General features: G+C 40.1%; 1 protein-coding gene across 1 annotated transcript in view; it reads right to left on the reverse strand.

Annotated features, from left to right (window-relative positions):
• Nucleotides 1-1470: 1470 nt before the first annotated feature.
• Nucleotides 1471-23724, reverse strand: part of LOC103350516 (acidic leucine-rich nuclear phosphoprotein 32-related protein) — a 31878-nt gene continuing 9624 nt past the window's right edge. Inside the window, exons 3-7 of the mRNA XM_051818763.2 lie at nt 21651-21744; nt 13880-13998; nt 9991-10133; nt 4595-4792; nt 1471-1590 (exon numbers count right to left, since the gene is read on the reverse strand). Coding sequence (XP_051674723.2) covers nt 1479-1590; nt 4595-4792; nt 9991-10133; nt 13880-13998; nt 21651-21744 — 666 coding nt within the window. The 3' untranslated portion in view covers nt 1471-1478. The remainder of the gene's footprint in view (nt 1591-4594; nt 4793-9990; nt 10134-13879; nt 13999-21650; nt 21745-23724) is intronic.

The following is a 23724-nucleotide window of genomic DNA, read 5'->3' on the forward strand; positions in this document are numbered from 1 at the left end:
CTTTTAAAAAATATTTATTTATTGATTTATTTATTTATTTATTTTTGACAGGCAGAGTGGACAGTGAGAGAGAGAGAGACAGAAAAAGGTCTTCCTTTGCCGTTGGTTCACCCTCCAATGGCCGCCATGGCTGGCGCGCTGCGGCCAGCGCACCGCGCTGATCTGATGGCAGGAGCCAGGTACTTCTCCTGGTCTCCCATGGGGTGCAGGGCCCAAGCACTTGGGCCATCCTCCACTGCACTCCCGGGCCACAGCAGAGAGCTGGTCTGGAAGAGGGGCAACCGGGACAGAATCTGGCACCCCGACCGGGACTAGAACCCGGTGTGCCGGCGCCGCAAGGCGGAGGATTAGCCTAGTGAACCGCGGCGCCGGCCTATTTATTTATTTGTAAGGCAGAGTTACAGAGATGGAGAGAAAGAGAGAGAGAGAGAGAGGTCTTCCATCCACTGGTTCACTCCCCAATTGGCCGCAACAGCTGGAGTTGCACGGATCCAAAGCCAGGATCCAGGAGCTTCCTCCAGGTCTTCCCATGTGGGTGTAGGGGCCCAAGGACTTGGACCATCTTCTACTGCTTTCCCAGGCCATAGCAGAGAGCTGGATCAGAAGTGGAGCAGCCGGGTCTCCAACTGGCGCCTGCCAGTGCTTCATCCCAGGGCGTTACCCACTGTGCCACAGTGCCGGCCCCCTTCATGCTACTTTTTAGCAAAAACACATTGAATGAGTTATTTTGTAGTCCCTAAATTTGAGGAGCTATGTCAGTTGTGTGAGGTGAAGCTATGGTGCAACAGCAAATGCAACTCAGAGGCTGATAACATGGATCTACTTCCCCATGCTACGTCTTCTATAGGATGATTGTGAGTCTGCTACATATCATATTTACCTCCAGCCCAAAGAAGACAGAGTGGCCTCTATTTGGAAATTTGCCTGCTGGTGTGGCACAAGGAAAGAAAGTGTGCCAAAGCATAAACTTGTTCTCAAAATTTTTGCCTGTAAGTGCCCTGGATCATACTCACTTATTTGACTCACATCAAAGCAAGTTGCTCGAAACTCTAACTTCAAGGAGTGGGGAAGTACACACCTCTACCAGGCAGTGCCAGTAGATAATGGTGAAGACTAATGAAATCAATCACGTGATCTTACAGTTTAGAGTGATGGTCATCAAACTACACTATGCCACAAATTTTTGCAAATAAAGTTGTATTGGGACACAACCACACCCATGGATTCACATATTCACATATTTTCTGTGGCTGTTTTGTGGACTTAAATAGTTGAGACAGAAACACTGTGGTCAACAAAATCTAGAATATCTCCTATGCGGTCCTCTACAGAAAATATTTTCCTGTCTTCATTTAGGGAAACATAAAGATTTTAAAATATATTTATATGATAAATATAATATTAAATCATATACATTTTATTAGTTTTTTTTTTTTTTAAGCAGCAATAGTGATTGCTTTCTTTCTATACGGATCACATTAGGATACAATACACATTTTTGAAAAAATACTGGTTTCTGGTGGAGAGTAATCTTCTGGTAGCTTCAGGATCCCATCCAGTATTTTTAAGTTTGGCAAACAGGAGAACACACTAAAACAAAAAGTTAAAGAAAAAGTAACTACATAGAACAAAAGCATTTTATTTCACTTACCGTCTCCATAAATGGATGAAACTTGCCTATTGGAACAGACAGATGAGTCACTATCTCTTCAGTGTGTTTTCTTCATCTTTGCAGCGGGATTAAATAAAATATTATATGTGCTCACTGCCTGAGGAACCTGTGTAATTTGCCCTCTAGGGGAATCTGATAGATCTTTCAGTAGACACTAAGTGTTGATCACAGGAGTGGGACTACACACAATCAGTTTTTATAAGAGAATTTCACTCCAGTTTTTATAAAGTCCTATAAGGAAAAAAAATCAATGAGCGATTTAGCCAACTAACTATGAGAAGAAAAATGAGATCATGATATATGTACCCATTACAAAGTGAAAACTTGAAAGAGAGAGCAAAGCAAGCCCATTGTGTAGTGATGGCTAAGGAGGAATTCTGCCTGAGAGACATAAAAGACAGGTGGGAAATAATACTGTGCTGAGTTATCTTGTCTTGACCAAGAGTACTTTTGAAGTTCATAATTCATATTTAGAGAGTCTCTTCCAGTTTCAGGCAGAGATCCTTCAGGTCAGTCTTGTTAAACAGTGGGCATATAAACAGCTGTTAGAAAGCAGAATTTTCTTTCAAGCTAATAGCTTTTTTAGATCTAAGGATTCTCAGGGCTAAAGCAGTAGGAAATTGTGACATTCAGATGTGCTGGATGACAGATCTGAAATCTTTCAAAGGATGTCCTATGTCAGCTAATCATGATGCCAAACCCATCAAAAGCTCCCATTGACTACATGATTTTCTTCGAGCTCAATGCTTTCTGCACAATATCTCATTTAATCCTCCCAACAACTCTGTTGAGTTGATTTTTAGCCTCCATTTTGAGTAATTTACCGAAGATCATATAGCCTGCAGGTGACAGGACAGATTAAAATCTAAGCCTTTTGTTTCCATTGTTCAGACTTAGCTGACAAGAACTCCTAGCTACTGCTTATTCATGAAAAGCCAAATGATGGAGAGCTAACATCATGCTGACTTCTGGATATTGGTGTAGCAGTCTGCCTGTGATGGTCCAGGTGATAGGGCTACCCATGACCTGCTGGGTCTTAGACTATCAGCTCTATCTTTAAGCCCTTTCTCTTTTGAACGGTGCTGTCTTCTTAATGGAGGATCTAAAACAAAGGAAGGGGAAGACAGTCACAATTCTAGGTAACAATGATCAAGGGAAGCTTCTATTTAACATAATTCTGAGCATGATGTAAAGGGTCAGTGTAAGTCTTGCCCAAGTCCTCAACACAAATATCCAGCGACAAAATACAAACTTTAAGTCTTCGAAGTAGGGATCTTGTGCTGGGTAACTGAAACCTAATGTGGGTGAACTTCAGACTTCAGCTTATTTGCTCAGCATGATTCGAAGTTTAAATGACCACATCTTTCTGTTGAAAGCAACCGTGCTCTACCTAAGTCAACATAGCCTGGCTTTTTATAACTTGAAAGTCATTATTTTCCCCTTGGATCCAATCCAATTTGGAGTTACTACTGGAAAAATAGAAGAACCTCATTATATCCCTCATTCCCACACAACTCTATACCACATCATAAATTTTGAAGACGGAGTTATAGTGAGACCTCAGGGCATATCAGATTCCAGACAATTAATCTTAATACAATTGTTGTAAGACATTCTTGAAGGGAGGCAAGTGACAGAATTGGGACCGAAACGTCTTACAAAATCCCACATATAAATTAACACAACCAAAATTTAGTACTATTAAATTATCCTTATGACTAGGAATGTGCTTTCTTTTGAATGATGTTGAAATGTCCAGCTGAACCTCCTCTGACTACAGGAAATGTAATTTGAAACTTCAAAACATTATTAAGGTTCAATATTAGTTCAATATTAAACCAACTCTGCTGCTAGTATTCACTGTTATGTAAAAACAATTTGAGAATTTATTATCACAAAGTTTTGCTTCCAAACTATAGTCATTGGGGAGACAACTGCAGTAATGAGATTTATGTAATAACAATAGAGATTAGAATTTTTATTTTGACAATTTTTCATTGTACATCAGGAGTCAGAGTATCTAACATTATATTAAACCTCTGGAATATAGTTGCTGTCATGGGAAATGGTTGTGTGAGAATGGAAGACATTTAGAAATATGCCTTTTATTGAAATTGGATGTAGATGAAGGATTATAATAACAGAGTAGGAATAGACTCTGGAAATGATCTAACCCTTTGTATAGTGGACTTGAGAGTGAGATGATTCACAGTTACATGGGGGCAAATACAGGTGCTAGAATTCTGTTTTTAATCCTTTTAGTTTCCCTGAGTATACTAATAGAGGTGCTGGACATAGCTTCAGATAAATGGATGAGCATATTGCTTGGTACACACGCCAAGGCTCTGTAGAGTCTATTACAACCATTAGGAATGCCCCCTATAGGGATAAAGTAATACAAATGGTGTCTTCTTGGCAGGTTTTTGAACTCTTTCAACCACTGGAGTAGACAGAATCAATTACTTCTTTGTATTCACTTAATGATGCTCCTGTGGCTCAAAGGAGTGAAAATAAAACCAGAGAACAAACTATTTATAATATTGTCTCACAGAAGTTGGTAGGAATCTATTATTTAAAAAATTATGAGACATAATATCTATTAAGCCTATGAGATAAAATGTACAAAATTTGAAAGTCTTAAAATGAAATCAGTTTGTATACATAAAGTCACATTACAGGAAGAGCCTAACATCTTTTCAGTGATTATAAATTTACCAAAAGAAGAATATGCTAACAAGGAAAAAAAGACAAGGCCTGTTAAAAGTTCTGTAGTTAAGTTTGAAAGTAGGAAGTGTCCACATAGCAGAAATAATAAATATTTACTGAATGAATTAAAGCAAGAGGGTAGCTGCATTGCAAAATATACTTAAAACACAATATTCAGTGATGTGCAAAAGATGACTTGAGGCATTTGGGGCTTACCGTTTCCTGTAATTTTGGTGAAACTCACAAGGGTTCCTCTTGAGAGTAAGGGATTCTAATGGAGTGCACTGTAAACTCGAGAGTCCAGTCAGGGTCTCAATGTGGTTTTCAGCCAAGGATAAATGTTGTATCTGAGGTATCTTTGGCAATTGTTTGAAAGATGTGAGATGGTTTTTGTTCATATTTAAAATTCTGCAGCTGGACACAGAATATAAACATCATGGTGCTTAACTCCTAAGAAGATGCTCAACAAGCAGACTTCACAGAGGGCTAGTTTGTCTCCTCTAGACCACAAACCTTCAAGAGAATGACAGTGGCATCTTCCACAAGCATGAAGTGTGTGTGTGTGTGTGTGAGAGAGAGAGTTTTGTATTAAACATTAAGAGAAAATAAGCAAGAGACATGAGACCAAAACCTCAATGAGCACAGAAATTTGTTTTCTAAGATATATACTCAGGACCTAGCACAATATTTGGCCTGTGGTAGATTTTCCACATGTCCTGAATGAAAAGTGAGTAGTTGAGACATCCCAACAATTAGATGTTTATGTGTGGTTGTGTAGGTTTCCTTTTGTGAATGGGGAGAGGGAAGGGCAACCCTAAGCAAGGCTTCCTGTCTGGGCCTTTCACCTGGCTCAGCCTCTCTTCCCTGCACCACCTTTTCCCGTTTAGACTAATTTTCAGTCTTCAAGCAGGAAGAGATCAAGTCATGGGGACTTGAAACACGTTCAAGGTGAAGGGAATTTCAAAAGGATACTATGGCAAAAACCCCAGCTCTTCTTGGCAAAATGAGGTAGTTCAATAGGCTATGCACGCCAAATAGTTGCTCCCCAGTGTAATAAAAACAACAAAATGCTTAATTCTTGGGGAGTCTCCACAAATCTAAGGGATTCATGTGAAAACCCTAAAGAAAATAGGAAACCTGCATCCCTTGTTCCCAATCTTCTGGGATCAAGGCCATTTCTTGGTATGATTCATGCCAAAAACAAGACACTGATGTATTTTGAGGGCTAAAACCTACTCCACTTGTCTTCTAAAGAAGAGAAGCTACTGCGGACCTTCTGTGTAGAAAGTGGGGTTTGAAGACCAAGAAAGGGACTATGGATGTACATCCAAGTCACTCAGTAACTTTTATGCAGGCACGAGGAACTTACGTCAAAGTGGCCACAAGATTGTTTGATAGGACCAGATGAATGTAACTCCATGTTTACTGCTAGCAACCAAAACTGCGTGGGAAATCTTGAATTTATGGGGACGGAGGAAGGGCAAGAAAGCTTGCGTCTGCTCTTTCACCGCCCCCTTCCCTTCAGTCCTGACTGCAGGAGACTAAGTCCCCTTGGGCTTTGGTGACCCTGTCACTGGGGTGTGTTTCTTTGAAGGTTGGTTTTTGCTGTACTGGGTACTTCCTTTCTCATTTTCTAATTGCTTTGTAACAACTATGCTGACTCTCCCCATCCTTTCTCCTTTCCCTGAGAAAATGCAATGAATAGATCAAGACTTACTGGTCCTGAAAAAAAAAAGTGAATAATTATACCTAATCTCAGCAACATAAGAGTACACACTCAAACACAGTAACTTTAAAAAATATTGCTGGTAAGTAGTGAGATTATAGTTATTTTTCTTTATACTTTTCTGTACTCAAAATATTTCATATTGAGGAAACAGCTTTTCAATCACAAAGTGCCTTTTTATCTAAAAGAAAACCAAAATGAACCCCTAGGAGAAGGACAGTGTGTTAGGCATTTGAGTTGAATACACTTTTCTGTTACGTAATGATCCCCAGTATTTTTGCCTAAAAACTATAATTCTACAAGACTGTGAGGATAGAGAAAATAATTCAAAATCTATCACTGACAACTTGCCTTAAGGAAAAATTCCTCTGTGTATAGTCTGGAATTCAGTACAGCATGAGAAACAGAGGGTACTTATTCATGGGCCTTGGGTCCACACAGAAACGTGGAAATAACAATTGCTAAGGGTAAAGATGGTGCTGGCCAGAGACAACTACAACATTAGAACAATGAATTCACCTGGATTTCATTGTAATTTTGCCATGTCTTTTATTTTCATTTTCCTTGCTTCCTTTTGGTCCCTCTCCCACTGGTATTGTCTGTGATCATTATCACATCTTCAACAGCTTTTGACCTGTGCCCTGTTCCAGATTACATGTCATTGCTAGAAACACTTTAGGTCTATGCCAATTTCTAATTGAAACCCCTCCCTCCAAGCCATCCCTGCCCCTCTGCCTTGCTCTCTAGTCTCCTCTGAAATCCTATCTTGTTTACAGTCATACTGTCACTTCTCAGTGTGCACCCTGCCATCCTCTCAGTCTCTCCGATTCAGCCCAACACAAATTTCCCACTCAGTAGGATACGTGAGGGGGAAGAAGTGGAAGATCCAGTACACAGTGACATGACTTTCTTTATCTTTTAAAATGTGTTTATTTATTTGAGAGGGAGAATCAAGGGAGAGAAAGAGAGAGAGAGAGAGAAAGAGAGAGAGGCAGGGGTATGTTCTATCTGCTGATTAATTTCCCAAATGATTGTAATGGCCAAGGCTGGGCCAGGCTGGAGCCAGGGGTTCATGAACTCCATCTGGGTCTCCCATGTGGTCGGCAGGGACCCAACTACTTGGACCATACTTTGCTACTTCCCAGGCACATTAATAGGGGGCTGGATTGTCCTGGCACTCTGATGTGGGATGAGTGTCACAAGCGGTGCCACAATGCTGAACCCAGTGACATGACTTTCTTTGCAAGAGCGAGAGAAAAGATATAAATGTACTGGCACCAATTTTTCTACGCACTGTTTTGGCAGCTGTAAAAATTCAAATTCTGGCCAGCGCTACGCCTCACTAGGCTAATCCTCCACCTGTGGCGCCGGTACTCCAGGTTCTAGTCCCGGTTGGGGTGCCGGATTCTGTCCCGGTTGCTCCTCTTCCAGTCTAGCTCTCTGCTGTGGCCCGAGAGTGCAGTGGAGGATGGCCCAAGTGCTTGGGCCCTGCACCCGCATGGGAGACCAGGAGGAGGCACCTGGCTCCTGGCTTCAGATCTGCGCAGCACCGTCTGTAGTGGCCATTTGGGGGGGTGAACCAATGGAAGGAAGACCTTTCTCTGTCTCTCTCTCTTACTGTCTAACTCTGCCTGTCAAAAAAAAAAAAATTGAATTTCAATTGTGTACTTTTATATGTTCTATTTCTAAGGGAAACAATAGCCAAGAGAATGTCTCTAGAGAACACTGAAACTGTGTCAAGTCTTTTAATTATTGGATTGTTTCCTCTTCTTTTTTTCTCCTCCTTCTTCTTCCTCTCCTCCTTCTCTTCCTTTTTCTCTTCTCATTTTGCACAAAAATAGTAAAGATTTGAAAAGCTTATTGATTTGGATCAAGTTCAGATAACCCAAGAAGATGATCTTCTACTTGAATGCTTTTAAAATATGCTGTGGACCTATGTTACAATTAAAATATTTTTGTTTTATATTGCATTCAATATGTATTACAAGAACACAACTAATATGTCCCCATTTTCCCCCAGTAGCTAAAATACAGTGCTCTTCACTAAAAAGTTATTGAGAAATCAATATGAAGTGATATCAGTTTTAAAACAAAGTTTCTTTTGAAAGCTTTTATTTAGGTATTTTTAAATTAGCTACTTAGGGGCTAGCACTGTGGCATAGCGGGTAAAGCCACTGCCTGCTATGCTGGCATACCATATGGGCGCTGGTTCAAGACCAGGCTGCTCCACTTCCGATCCAGCTCTCTGCTGTGGCCTGAGAAAGCAGTGGAGGATGACCCATGTCCTTGGGTCCCTGCACCCACGTGGGGGACCTGGAGGGGACTTCAGATAGGTGTAGCTCAGGCCACTGAGGCCAACTGGGGAGTGAACCAACAGATGGAAGACTTCTCTCTCTCTGTCTCTCTCTCTCTCTCACCTCTCCTCTCTCTGTGTAATTCTGACTTTCAAATAAATAAATAAATCTTTAAAAAATTAGCTACTTAGCCGGCACCGCGGTTCACTAGGCTAATCCTCTGCCTGCAGCGCCGGCACACCGGGTTCTAGTCCCAGTTGGGGTGCCGGATTCTGTCCTGGTTGCCCCTCTTCCAGGCCAGCTCTCTGCTGTGGCCCGAGAGTGCAGCGGAGGATGGCCCAGGTCCTTGGGCCCTGCACCCCATGGGAGACCAGGAAAAGCACCTGGCTCCTGGCTTCGGATCATCGAGGTGTGCCAGCTGCAGTGTGCTGGCCGTAGCGGCCACTTGGGGGGTGAACCAACGGAAAAAGGAAGACCTTTCTCTCTGTCTCTCTCTCTCTCTCACTGTCTAACTCTGCCTGTCAAAAATAAATAAATTTAAAAAAATTAGCTACCTAAAAAGAGAAGAATTAAATTGAAACGCTAAGTTAGTGTATGTTAAGTTACCAAGGGGCTTTGAAAAGGACTGAAGGTGTGGATGCCAGTGCATTGCCCATCCTGGAACTGCTGTGCCCACCCCCTCCTCCCCTCTAGCCTGCAGCCACAATGCTCTCCTCTGCAACCTCGTCTCAGCCTGGGCTCAGAGATGGATCTTCACCTTCATTTTTTGGATGCTCAGTTTTCTTCATCTTCTAATTCATTCTTGGAAAACCACTGTCTGACCCTGTCATTGATCACCCCATCTATCCGTTCTGCTGGTGAAGCAGATAGTGTCTTTCTGTATATAGATTCTCAGGCAATCCTGAGCAAATGGGCGGAAAAGCTTCAATGCTAGAGCTGGGGATCCTTGGGAGACTAAGGGATCCACAATACTTTCAAACATCTTTAGTTTGTTTTTGCCACTAATCTGATCACTAACTTCCACTCCCAAGTTAGAATGTAACCCTGAAGCCGAGTCTTGTCTACAATCTTGTCAAATCTTTTCTGTAGGTGTTTCATCAATAGGACTAAAAATTGCTACTTTACAACTATTATAAATAGGGGATTGTATTTTCTGGTTTATAACACAAATAAAATGGCAAACTTTGCTGTTGATATATTTCCATGATTATAAATTATTTTCCTAAGAATCGGTAATATTTGCTAATTACCTTATTTGATTGGTTTATGCTATATGCATGTGTGGAAATACTGCTGGATACTCCATAAAATGTGTAAGTATAAAATGTAAATAGAATTTTAAAAATAAAATAAATTTTAAAAATAAAATTTGTAGTAAAAATAATTTGGAAAATAATTTTTCTCACTAAAATATAGTGTTTTGACATATAACTTTCTTTTTGCCTTATCATATGTGCTTTAGCACAAAGTACCACATTAAAGACTTGACCTCCAAAAGGGAGGCACGATATGTATAAACAATGGTCACAAATTTCTAAATGGCAAAGGATTTAACTGTAACATAGTAAGTAGATATGCTAGGGATCAGGTACCTTGGCAATCGTATGGCACTTAAATCCACCAGTGAATTATCCACTAACCACAGGGTTTCAACTCTAATAAGTCTTCTAAGAATCCTGTTAAAATTTTCAACTTGGTAAGCATCCCCCAAATCCTGAAATGAAATGTTCAAGTTCTAAAGGAAAAACAAATAAGAGGGGGAAAAAATGTAAGTTCTTAGTCAACTTTTGAAAGCAGTTACTAATTGAGAATTGCTGTATGCATCATTTCAACTAGAGTCTTCATGCCTTATTATTCATGCAAACGTAATTTTAATGCAAATACATGCAAACATGACCATTACATTGCAGCAAGTGGAAAAACTTCTGTTTCAGAATTACTCATTTAAATGATGAGTTATCATTAACCTCACTTGAGAAAATCACATTTATAAAAAATGTGATTTTTATAGTCAGAAATCACATTTATAAAGAAAAGAATTTCAGAGTATAATAACATTATTCAAGAAATGAAAACTATGATTTTATTTTAAGTAAAATAGGGATACATGCCAAAAAATGACCTGGAATGTTTCAAAGATAGTGGATTTTTAATTTTTACTGTTAACATCAGTGCACGTGGATATAATGGAAATTAAAACTACTCTGAATAGAAGCATTGCTCTTGTAATCTCTAAGGGGAGGCTTCAAAAAATTCATGGAAAACAGAATTAAAAGATGAAATTGTGCAACATTTTGAAAATATACATAGTAAGAATTTTCCATGAACTTTAAAAATATTTATTTATTTATTTGAAAGAATCACAAAGAGAGAGGCAGACACACACACACACACACACACAGAGATAAAGAGAAAAAGAGAGAGAGAGAGAGAGGAAGGGAGAGAAAGAGACAGAGGTCCTTTATCCGCTTGTTCACTCCCTAAATGGCCTCAAAGGCTAGAGCTGAGCCTATTTGAAGCCAAGAACCAGGGGCTTCTTCTGGGTCTCTCACGTGGGTGCAGGGGCTCAAGCACTTGGCCCATCTTCCACTGCTTTCCCAGGTGCATTAGCAGGGAGCAGAATCAGAAATGGCATACCTGGGACTTGAACTGGTGCCCGTATGGGATGCTTTCATTGCAGGCAGCGGCTATGCCACAACGCCAGCCCCTTTGAACTTTTTAAAATCTCTCTCTGCATAAATTTCAAAAAATTTTTCCATTAAAATAAACTTACCCTTTTTTAAAAAAGATTTTATTTATTTTATTTGAGAGTTAGTTACAGACAATGAAAGGGAGAGACAGAGAGAAGGTCTTCCTTCCATTGGTTCACTCCCCAAATGGCCGCAATGGCCGGAACTGCACTGATCTGAAGCCAGGAGCCAGGAGCTTCTTCCAAGTCTCCCATGCAGGTGCAGGGAACGAAGGACTTGGGCCATCTTCGTACTGCTTTCCCAGCAGAGAGCTGAATTGGAAGTGGAACAGCCGGGACTAGAACTGGTGCCCATATGGGATGTTGGCGCCGCAGATGGAGGATTAACCTACTGCGCCATGGTCCCGGCCCCAAACTGACCCTTTAAATTTGCTTTCCATGAACTTTTTGAGGTACTCTAGTGTACATAAATTATATGTGAGTTTGTTTTGTTATTTCTGGTTTGAATGTATTTGTACTTCAAGAAATACATGCATATTCCTAAACATCAACATGGCTTCTTCACTTTCACATTTTACCATTAATTTGTGTCAAGAAAAATTAGTGAATTGAATAACAATTCCCTTTTAAAAACTTTCAAGTAAAGTAATTTGTCATTCTTAAAACATCTCTATCTTTAGAAAAATTGTTAGGATCTTGACATTTTTAGATATTATATATTATAATACTTGGTGCAAAGAGTTTCATTTTCCAAAAAAAAGGTGTTCATTTGAGGATTAAACTTAAGAAATGATAAAAGATTACATCCATTATCTATATATTAAATGTTACCTCAGAAAAGTTTATTTTTTACTTATCATTATTTTCCAATTAAGTTTTCTCTGCAGTATTCTTACAGTATAGATATTGAAAGGTTAATTAGGTTTTCTGTGATAGTTTATTTGCAAGGCTCCACTTGGCCTTATAGTATACTCATGGTTTAAATTGCAGGCATAAAGATTGAATGCATATACACACTAAAATGATTGCCTATAAAGAATATCCTGGGAATGGAGGTCAATGCCTTTGGTGCATTGATTTAATTTTTAAAATAGATATATTACTTAAATTTTGAAAATAAATAAGTAGGTATAATGTATACTTTTTAAGAGTGAAATTATTAATTCATTATGTATGAATAAATTAAAGTGAATTTTAAAAGGAAAGAGAACACCATACTAGAACTCTCTTCTATGTTCATATCTTCTACTAAGAAGCTGTGTAACCTTGGGCAAATTATACCTCTTTCTTAACTTCCTGCTCTTTGGAAAGGAAGGAATTTTGACCACATTCTCTCTGAAGTGCCTTCCCTTCCCTAATTTTATGAATCTATGACCTACAAGATCATCGTGTGAAGCAAGGGAGGCATCAGGAAATGCTAACAAAGAGCTTTTAGACTCAATTTCATTTCTTGAAGACTTCTTACAATTTTCCAGTACAGTTTGATCACTTTGAAAAACAAAAACATTGGCGTACCACTCGGCTGCAAAGTTGATTTACTATTTGACTGCTACCAGCATTCCTCTTCAGTTAAATCCCCAGTCCTCTGCCTCAGCACAGCTTGGTCCAACTGGAGTTAGAAGCCTGAGCCAGGGCGGCCCTGTGCCTCTGAAGCGGTCAGCATGATTGACTGCAGGGCTGTTTCAAGTCTTGTGGTTTTGGCAGGGATACGCTTTTCAGCACTAAGACCACAGCTTGTATCATTCCGTGGTGAAAATTTTGATTTGTTCCAGGATACTTCCAGTCAGACCTGGCTGGTTGCCGTTGCTGTAGAGAACTTTTGCCCTGAGCTCCAGACTGCATCAGAAACTCATTGATATAGACTGTTGTCCAAATCTTGACATTTGAAACTATCAAAATGGGGCTGGTGCTGTGGCATAATAGGCTAAGTATCCTGTACCCCGGCTGTTCCTCTTCTGCATCAGCTCTCTGCTATGACCGGGGAAAGCAGTGGAAGATGGCTTGAGTGCCTGGGCCTCTGCACCCACATGGGAGACCCAGAAGAAGCTCCTGGCTTCAGATCGGCCCACTCCGGCCATTGCAGTCATCTTGGGGAGTGATCCAGTGGGTGGAAGACCTCTCTCTGTCTCCCTCTCTCTGTAACTCTGCCTCTCAAATAAGTAAATGAATCTTAAAAAAAAAAACTATCAAAATGAGTAATTTCATTCTGAAATATTTAAAGTTTTTGCGAAGTTCAGCAATTTCAAGACAAAAGAGAGTCAGAAAATATAGGGGCTGGCATTGCGGTGCTGAGGGGTAAGCCACCACTTGAGACTCCTGCATCCCATATAGAAGTTCTGGTTGAAGTCCCAGCTGCTCCATTTCCAATCCAGCTTCCTGCTAATGTGCCTGGGAAGGTAGCAGAGGATGTCCAAGTACTTGCACCCCTGCTACCCATGTGGGAGTCCAGGACAGAGTTCCTGTCTCCTGGCTTCAGCCTAGACCAGCCCTGACTGTTGTGGCTGTTTAGGGAATAAACCAGCAGATGGAAGATTTTCTCTCCCCACATCCTTTCTCTCTATATCACTTTGACATTCAAATTAATAAGTGAATAAGTTGAAGAAAAAGAAAACATAAGTAGTACATCCTGATGAAGGGGGGTGGAGGATGGAGCAGCCCAAACCCCACAGGTTTTAGGGAAAGCTCTGAGAGACGCTGAACATGTCGGCATTCACGCTGAGGACTGCCTGGTATAAAAAGATGCTGTAAGTTAACCAGTGGAGAATGTAGGCTTCTTGTTTTTAAGCTCTCACCGTGCAGTCCTCCCAGTTTTCTTGGAGCCACTTCTCCCATTTGTTTTTTCCAAGGACTCTTTTTACTGGTGTCAAGGCACAGCCCATCTGTGTGAAGGAGACGTCGTCTTCAGCAGGTCCTAGGCCAGAAGCACAGGTGAGACCTTGGAAGCAGGTTTGGGGGACAGGAGGACAGGATCACATCTTCCCTTGCAATTAGATCGGTTCAAAGCTTTCACACGGTATCAGGATTAAGGAAAACATGATTTGACCCCTTTTATACCATAGAGTGGGAGCAATAGCAAAATGAGATTTCATCTACCCCTCTCTGCCCAACCTGACTAGGGAGGGGGAGGGGGAGAGGGAGGGACAGAGAAGCTCTGAGACTTCAGCACATTCTAATTGTGAGAATGACTTTTCTTGAAACTTGCCAAAGGTCAACCTTCCTCTTATACCTTCTAAATGGAATACAGCTGCCACACACCCATACCTGCATCTGTGACTTCTGTACTCACTGTTGGTTGAACCCATAGATATGAAAGCCATGGATACGAAGGGGAAACTGCACCTTTGATTTGAAAACCCTGGGTCAGACCCACAGGTGTGTTGATGATAAATTAAACAGGAGAGGTCTATTAAGTATTTAAACCCCTCTTTTCCTGTCTCACCCTTTGCTGCTGGAGCCTGTGCTGTGTCTCTTGAACTTAGTGGTGAGCTTTCTCATTATGAGTTACATGAGAGAAAATAGCCAACAACTTAGCAACTTCATTTTTTTTCCTTTATTATTTTTTTAATTAACAAGAAAACAAATATAATTATCAGGGAAAAAATTAAGGTTGCAGACTAACTGGATTTAAATCATTCATAGTTATGCTATGCATTTATCTAAGTTTCTACGATTGAGAAGGACTTCAACTTAAATTTCCACTTGTATGGGGGTACTTCAAACATCTGTGAAAAAATGGGATTAAAAGATAATTTTGTTACAAAACATTTTTGAAATCTGTGCATAATTTTTTCATAATGCACACTTTCCATAAAATTTTTGAAGGTTCCTTATATGCACAGCTTTCAAATATTTTTGCATCAAAACAAACTTGTTTTTGAAAAGGGTTTATTTCTTTGAAGGGTTATAGAGAGAGCTGGAGAACCAGAGAGATCTTTCATCCTCTGGTTCACTCCCCAAGTGGCCTCAATGGCTCGGGCTGGCCCAGGAGCCTAGAGCTGCCTCTCAATCTCTTATGTGAGTGCAGGGTCTCAAGCACTTAGGCCATATCCTTTGCTTTCCCAGGCACATTAGTAGAGAGCTGGATTGGAAGTGGAGCAGCCAGGACTTGAACTGGTGCCTGTATGGGGTGCTGGCATTGTATTCGGTGGCTTAACCCACCATGCCACATTACCGCCCCAAAATAAACATCTTTTAATTCAATTTTTCATGAATTTTTTGAAGTCCTCTAGATTTCTTTCTAAGTCCTTTAAGACCACTAATAGGAAAAATGTGATAGTTAAAATATATGGTTTTAATTAAGCCAACTTCAATTCTATGCATACTCTGAGATTCAGAGATAATTTGGTGATGTTTCTAGAACTATTAAAAGAAAAGTGGAGTTACTTCTGTTAACAGAAGGAAAAAAGCTAACAAATAGAGTTGACTTTTAATTATATGGGGAATTATTTCTAGCTCAAATAAGAAAAATAACAACAGGGGCAGGTATCTCGGCACAGCGGGTTAAGCCACCACTTGAGACATCTGCATCCTGTATTGGAATGCTTGTTCCAGTCTCAGCTATTGCACTTCCCATTCAACTTCCCACTAATGCATCCCAGGAGACAGCAGAGGATGGCCCAAGTGTCTGGGCCATTGCCACCACGTGGGAGGCCCTGGTGGAGTTCCAGGCTCTGGTTGCAGCCTGGCCCAAACCTGGCTGCTGTGGTCACTTGGGGGAGTGAACCAGAGGATGGAAGATCTCTTTCTCCTTCCCTCCCTCCCCTTTACTCTGTATTTCAAATAAATAAATAGAAAATAAAATTGTGAATATGGTAGTGACTCGAATCTTCACAGAATTTCCTTTCAGGGGTTTCTGAAGTCGCTCGTGGGCTTCTCTCTCTTTTGTGTCTCAGTTGCATCAGCCCCTCATCCTTGAGATTTTCACTTAGGGAACCTCTCCCTTCCTGTTCAGCATCAAAATCCTCATGTCTGCCTGCCAAGTTGTGACTGCTTTCTCTGGGATCTTCTTGCTTGCTTCTCTCCTCCAATGTAAATGACACAAGTTACCATTAATCCTTCCCAAACACAGCTCCTACCACAGCACTCACATGCTCAAAGCATTTGGGAGAGTTCTTATTGCCTACAAATCCTAGCTTGTTAAGAAAGGTTGTCCGCAGTGTTATCCAAATTTCCATTTCCAAATTCATTTCCCACTATCTTCCAACCTCATCATTCTCTAAATATGGTATAACACTTCCAGAGTTAGGGAAAAGATGTTCTGTTTCCAGTCTGAGTTGTAGAGAGGGAATTTTGTGACTCTCAATAACTAATTTTAATTTTCTGAGCATCAGTGTTCCATGTCTGCAAAAATACGGGGAAGACTTGAAGCAAAGGCTCACCATGAGCTGAATTTTGTGAGAAAACATGTTTGGTTGGCCCCAGTGCTTCATAAAAATACTAATTTCTAATACTTCTAGACCAATATATGCTTCCTTATTGCCACAGGCCCTTATTCTCTATTGTGCTTCCTCAAGCAAACTTTATTGTCCTGTGACATCAGCCAGGCCCCTGAAGGCAATTCTGCATTAAATTATTTCAATGCCCCCACCTCTCACATACTGTATTTCTGTGACATGCCTTGTGACACTGTACACGCTTCCCCAATTTTGTGTTTCTACAATGCTTGATTCCTCTCATTTCAAAGGTTAAAGAACAGAGAAACAGGACAATGAATGTATCAAAAACAAACTTTGTTTTTCTGGCATGTTTGTCAGGACTGTGCTGGGAAACAGTGAGTCCAGTGATGAAAGACTGATGGAAGACAATAAGAAAAAGAGTACAAAATTTCCTTATTTTGACATAAACATCAACTCTTATACCCAGTGCAAGTAGAGGTCAAGCTACCATCTGTTTTTTCAAGCATTTTCCTCGTGATGAACTATTCTATTGCTGTCCAAGAAACCTTTGCCCTTGAACGTCAAAAGAAAAAAATATCCTCCGGTCAGGAAATGTTCTCATTCATTGATGAGGCTGATTGGAGGTAAAATCACAGAAGTGGAAAACTGGAACAATCACTTAATTGACAGGGAGAATTTCAGATCGCATTGTCTTTAACACTGTCCCCTCCTCCATCACCCTACCAAATCTGGTATCGTCCTCTGTGCACTAGATTCCCCAGAGTTATTAAACTCTGCCCTTTATTGTTTATTTGAGTGCTATTGATCCTCTACTCTTTTAATTATTTCTTTTTACCACAGCTTTCATAGATTTCTTTGAAGTTGGAGGCCAAAGGTCATTTCCACTGTGAGGAGTAGTATTAAATTGGATTCCTTTTTTACTGTGACCTGGTTGGTAATTGAGGATATATCTTAGCAGCTGAGAACCACAGTCTGGACTATCTGACAGCCCAGGGACGTTAACTTTCACCTGCTACCTCTGAGCTAGTTCTTTGTCCTCTCACTGGATTTGTAACTCTAACAGCAGTCCCTGAATTAACTTGCTGGGGGATTTGAAACCCGAAAGAATCTGTTCTTTAAAAGGATTCTGCCAACAATGTGCTCTTTTGCTTCCTTTAATTGGGCAAAGTTGAGTCAATCTTGATCTGGCAATCAAAGCCTTGGGAAACTGCTGTTTATCACACACCAGATAGCCTTTCTTTTCTAACAAACTCTTCATGGATGCACAAGGGGCCAATTGAGATCAACCGAAGCAGTTGTGGTGGGTGTTTTCAGGCTCTAATCTAGAAAGAGGGTAATTCGGAGCAGAATGCTTTTGAAAAGCACTTGTTCTCCATCTCACAAAACAAGCTTAAACAAAATTAAGAGCAATGAAGAAGGGACATCAAGTTTTCTCTATGGCTTGCAGTGATGGGATTTTTCCAATGGTTTCCATGCCCTGGATCGTGCTCTGTTCTTTTTATGACGAGTCACTTACGAGAGATTGGGTGTTGTTAATGATCTATGGAAGGAAAATGTGCCTTTATCTCTGCAGAGCAATGAGGTCTTTTGCATGAGTGGCCGCTATGCTCGTTATGTGGGATTGGTTTTGCTGAGTGAAGACCTCAGCACATGGCCTCACGGAGGGAGGGAGACCTCTGGGCCCTTTTCGCATGTGCTCACTTTTGTTTTACTCTCACATTTTATTCTGTGGTCATCCCCTCAAATTTCTGCAGTTCTTTCTAAACCTCAACCCTTCACTTGGGGTGAAGGCAAAAAATTTCTTTTTGCCTCATGATGGCTGCCACAGTCATCATCTTCAGCCTCCCTGCTGCCCCATGCCAGTATCCTTATTTAATCAATATTTTCACTTTCTAATTAAATATTTTCCTCCCCTTCCTCTCCTCATGCCTAGTAAAACCATATTTCTTATAGTATGGACTTGAGATAATTTTCAACAGAATTTCTTGCAATAACTTTTTTTTTTTTTTGACAGGCAGAGTGGACAGTGAGAGACAGAGACAGAGAGAAAGGTCTTCCTTTGCCACTGGTTCACCCTCCAATGGCCGCCGCGGCTGGCACGCTTCGGCCAGAGCACCACGCTGATCTGATGGCAGGAGCCAGGTGCTTCTCCTGGTCTCCCATGGGGTGCAGGGCCCAAGCACTTGGGCCATCCTCCACTGCACTCCCTGGCCACAGCAGAGAGCTGGCCTGGAAGAAGGGCAACCGGGACAGAATCCAGCGCCCTGACCGGGACTAGAACCCGGTGTGCTGGCGCCGCAAGGCGGAGGATTAGCCTATTGAGCCACAGCGCCGGCTGCAATAACTTTTATGAATGCAGATTTTGGGGCCCCATCTCACACTGACTACATCAGCTCATTTGGCAACAGGGCCAGTGAATCTGCATTTTTCGCATGCCTGACAGTGATTTGCTCACACACTAACGGTTAAGAACCTGTCCACATTAGCTCATGATGGAGCCCCCTCCTCCTTTTGCTGTAGAGCTCCTTACACATGTGACGCCCTTGGCCTTTGCTTCCTCTAGTCTCCTTTCCCCCGCTAACTCCACACTACTTCTTGCTTTTGGACAAAAGATTCTGAGATCCCAAAAGGACAATTCTAGTTTCTTCCTGGTAAAACTGTCTACTCACATTTTGAAAATAGGAATCGATGCTTAGCTGCAGATCGTATTGACAGAGTTAAAGCATAAGAAGAAAGTTCAGTCAAAGTTAAAGAAAATGACGCTATTTCTGTCTCCCTTTGTCAACTGAATTTAAATGAAAAGTGATAGATATTATGTGGGTAAAGTAATGCCATTGAGAGGGTCATATCGGCAGATGAATATATCTAAAGTCACTTTTTAAAAATCCATAACACAATAGTACAATATACGGTATTACTGTAAGGTAGTAAATACAGATAGGAGAGTAACAAAAAAATATGAGATGTTTTATTCACACCAAACATTCACTAAAGCAGGAACATACCTAATATTACTTAACTGATTTAGGGGATACAAAGACATGAGAAATGCACAGTCCTTGTCCTCAAATAATTTATATAACATATTGTAAATCACTTATTGAATTCAAGCATCATGTGTATCACTGACTGCAGACAGCAATGCTTTGTTTCCCTATTCGTACACTTGTGAAATCTGGTGAGACGTAAAGGAATAATGAAACATAGCTAGTACACCAAATGCAAAATGCCGTGTGAAAACACAAAATGATACAATCCAGTTTAATTTTATGTATCCAGTTTAATTTTACATATCAACTTGACCGATTAAAGGTATTATCAGATAGTAAGTCAAACATTATTCCTGGGCAAGCTGTGTATTAGATTTCTCCACAGAAATAGAATACAAGAGATAGATGTATATGTTAGATAGGTGATAGAAAGGTAGATGATAGGTAGATAGATTGATATAGATATAGACTGATATAGATAGACGGATAGACAGATATTAAAGGAGATTTATTACAGGAATTAGATCATACAGTTATGGAGGCTGAGAATCCCACAGTATGCTATCTGCGAGCTGGAGAACCAGGAAAGCCAGTGGTATAATTCATTCCAAGTCTGAGGGCCTGACAATGAAGGGAGTTGACAGTGTAAGGCCTGGAGCTTAAAACTGGAGAACCCGGATTTATGATGTCCAAGGGTGGGAGAAGATGGATGTTCCAGCTCTAAAAGAGAGAGTAAATTCCCTTTGTTCTTTGCTTTTTTTGTTCTACTTTTGTCCTCAGTCAATTGATGGTGAATGGCACACACCTATATTGAGGGAAGGCAGATCTTCCTTACTTGTTTCACTTCTTCCAATGCCAACCCTTTCCAGAAACACACTCACAGATGTACCCAGAAATAGTGCTTTACCAGCAATCTAGGTACCCCTTAGTCCAGTCAAGTTGACACCTCACATTAGCCATCGCAATTGTAAGGGTGCTTCTAGGAGAGGTTAGAATTTGAATCAGCAGGCTGTTTAAATATTGCCCTGACCAGTGTCAGTGGGTGCCATCCAATCCATAAGGGCCCAGATAGGACAAAAATGTGGAGGGACGGTGAATTCATTCTCTTAGAACTGGGACGTCAGTCTTCTCCTTCCCCCAGACATCAGAACTCCAGGATCACAGTTCTTCAGCCTCAGACTATCACCCCCCCCCCCCCCCCCGCTCTTCAGACCTTTACACTGAGGCTCAGTGACACCCTGGTTTCCCTTCCCTGTTTCTCCAGATTGCAGTCGGCTTGCCACAGGACCTCATGGTCTCCATAGTCAAGGGAGTCAATTCTCATAATAAAATCTTATATTTGTGTTTTATCTTATTGGTCCCTCTCTAGAGAACCCTGAATAATACATTTAGAAAGTCTTCTGATGCTTTAAAAAAAACAAATATAAGATTAAATCAACTTAAAATCATCGGGTATAGTGATAGTGTTACTTGCATCTGTGAAAGATCATAAATAAACTAAACTTCCAATAAGGATCATTGTTTAAATACATTTAATAATATCCATATGATGGAAAACTATGCAACTTTTAAATTCATGTTTTGGGTAACACTTAATGCAGTGAAAGAAATATTCATAATGTGTTAAGTGAAAAAATTCAAGAAATAAAATTATATATTAAAGTGCATATATGTGTATGTACATGCATATAAATGTATTATTGCTTTATAACTAAGACTAAATGGGGGTGGGGCAGCACTGTGGTAGAGTGGGCTAGGCTTCCTCCTGTGCTCCGGCATCCCATATGGGGACCGATTTGTATCCTGGCTGCTCCTCCTCTGATCCAGCTCTCTGTTATGGCCTGAGACAGGAGTAGAAGGTGGCCCAAGTGTGTGGGCCCCTGAACCCATGTGGGAGACCTGGAAGAAGCTCCTGGCTCTGGATTCGCCCAGTTCTGAATATTGTGGCCATTTGAGGAGTGAACCAACCAAGGACTTGGGCCATCTTCTACTGCTTTCTCAGGCCATAGCAGAGAGCTGGATTGGAAGAGGAGCAGCTGGGACTAGAACTGGTGTCCATATGGGATGCTAGCACTGCAAGCCAGGGTTTTAACCTGCTGTGCCACAGCGCCAACCTCCAAAGCATTGTATTTTACTCCAGAGAGGTACACAAAGAATATACACATTTGCTCTCTTACCTTCTCGTACTCTTGGGCAACGCAGTTGACTTCCTTGAATGTCATGTTGTTTGATTTTGTGCCAAGTGAGATACTTACAAGAATCTGATGGGAGCTTTAAAATAATAAGAGAAATATCATCTGGCAACATGTAATTTATTTATTTCTGTGAAAATTAATAAAAATCCTTCCCAAATATTTGGTTAAGTTAAACTCCAAATATCTAGTAGTATGCTCCTGAAAGCCATGTTTGTTTCAATCTAAATAATGTATTCTTAGTCACCTTAGCGTCCCTCAGCACTTGAAACTGGTTTATGTTGGATGGTAAATGGCAGCATAAATAAATATATGGACGCATTCATGAATCTACTTTACATCAGCTCTGAGAAGTCATCCTTTTTCATTTATTGGATAGCTCATGAGGAATCTCATTCCATTTCAGAACAATGCTAACTGTAAGATCCTCATTATATGGACCCTTTTCACTATTCAATTCCTCTAACTTTAATGCACAAGTTATGCCTCTTTGAGTCCCTGCAAAAGTATCCCTCCACAAGTATTTGATAACAGCTATTTTCTTCTTCCCAAGTCATTCAAATTTTACTTCCAAAGCATGGTTTGTAGACCATTGAACATCCTGCCTGTTCTTCTTGGGAAGGGTTCTAATTTGTTGAGATTTCTCTTAAAGTATATAGCCAGCATTAAATAAAATGCTTCAGATCTGATTATCTTTCTTGTTTCAGATAGCATATTACTGACCAAAATATGGGCCTATTTGTGGCGCTTTTATATTATTTACTAATTACTATACTAATTATTAATAATGAGGTTGTGATCGATAAAAATTCCAGTATTTTTTATTTATTTTTTATTTAGTAAATATGAATTTTCAAAGTACAGTTAATGGATTACAATGGCTTCCCCCCCCATAATTTCCCTCCCACTCACACCCCTCCCATCTCCCTCTCCCTCTCCCATTCCATTCACATCAAGATTCATTTTCAATTATCTTTATATACAGAAGATCAATTCAGTATATATTAAGTAAAAATTCCAGTATTTTATAAAGCTTATGATAGTTTCAACGTTTAACACAAATAAACAAACAGAAGTCATGATACTAAAGAGAATATCATGTTAGATACACACATTACACCATAGATTTATTCTTCTGTTAACCAACACATACATACAGACACTCTCTAAAAAATGAACTCAAAATATTTAAAAATATTTAAAGAAATGCAATTGGTGTATATGGAACACTTGTGTTTATCTCACTGGGAAGTGTCTTGTATGCTTTAATGTTTGCTTGAACTGTAAATTTGGAACTAACCAAACAGGTTTTTTTCTGCCTTTAACCAAGTTAGACCCAGGATTAAACCAAGTTAAACATTTCTCTTTACTACAGGATTTTTCAGAAACTTTAATAAGCTAATAACACCAGTGAGTCTATACCATAAAGTGTTCCCTTGAACTTTTAAACCATGAAAACTTTTATTCTTGGAGCAACACCTAAGACTAGTGCCTTCTGGAGTGAAGAACTTGGAAAAGGCTGCTTCCAAGTAAATTGGGAATAAGTGAGTTTCAAATAATATTTTGAGAATAATTCAATAAAATTTGACCTTTTAGTTTCATTACTTACTCATTCAGTGATCTTGTTTGAGTTAATATTCCAATATCAATAATTTAAAAAATAGAACTGGTAACAAGATTTCTCTATCTTATTAACAGTAACACTAAATTTTAATTAAGTCTTGAGCAATTCTTTAAGCCATTCTGAAGATTGCTAATGTGATTTCAAGGGATTGACTCATCCTTTCAAACTAATCTTTAAAAAACCCATAAACACACATAAATTTTAGATCATTAAGGAAGACAGCCCCGGACCTCTTTTTGGTTTGTTCAGCTCTCATGTTTATGGAAGATTTTCTTTTTAAGATGTTATGTGCTTTAGGAAGTTTTATTTTCTTGCTTCTCTCATCAAATAAAAATTTCTTAAGAGTTAAAATTTCCTGGGGCTGCCACAACCCATTGTATTTTATGAAGCTTGTGCTGGTAAAAGAGAAAAAATATATAAGGTAAAATTGTATTT

Source organism: Oryctolagus cuniculus, chromosome 4, assembly GCF_964237555.1.
Source record: "Oryctolagus cuniculus chromosome 4, mOryCun1.1, whole genome shotgun sequence".
NCBI lineage: Eukaryota > Metazoa > Chordata > Mammalia > Lagomorpha > Leporidae > Oryctolagus > Oryctolagus cuniculus.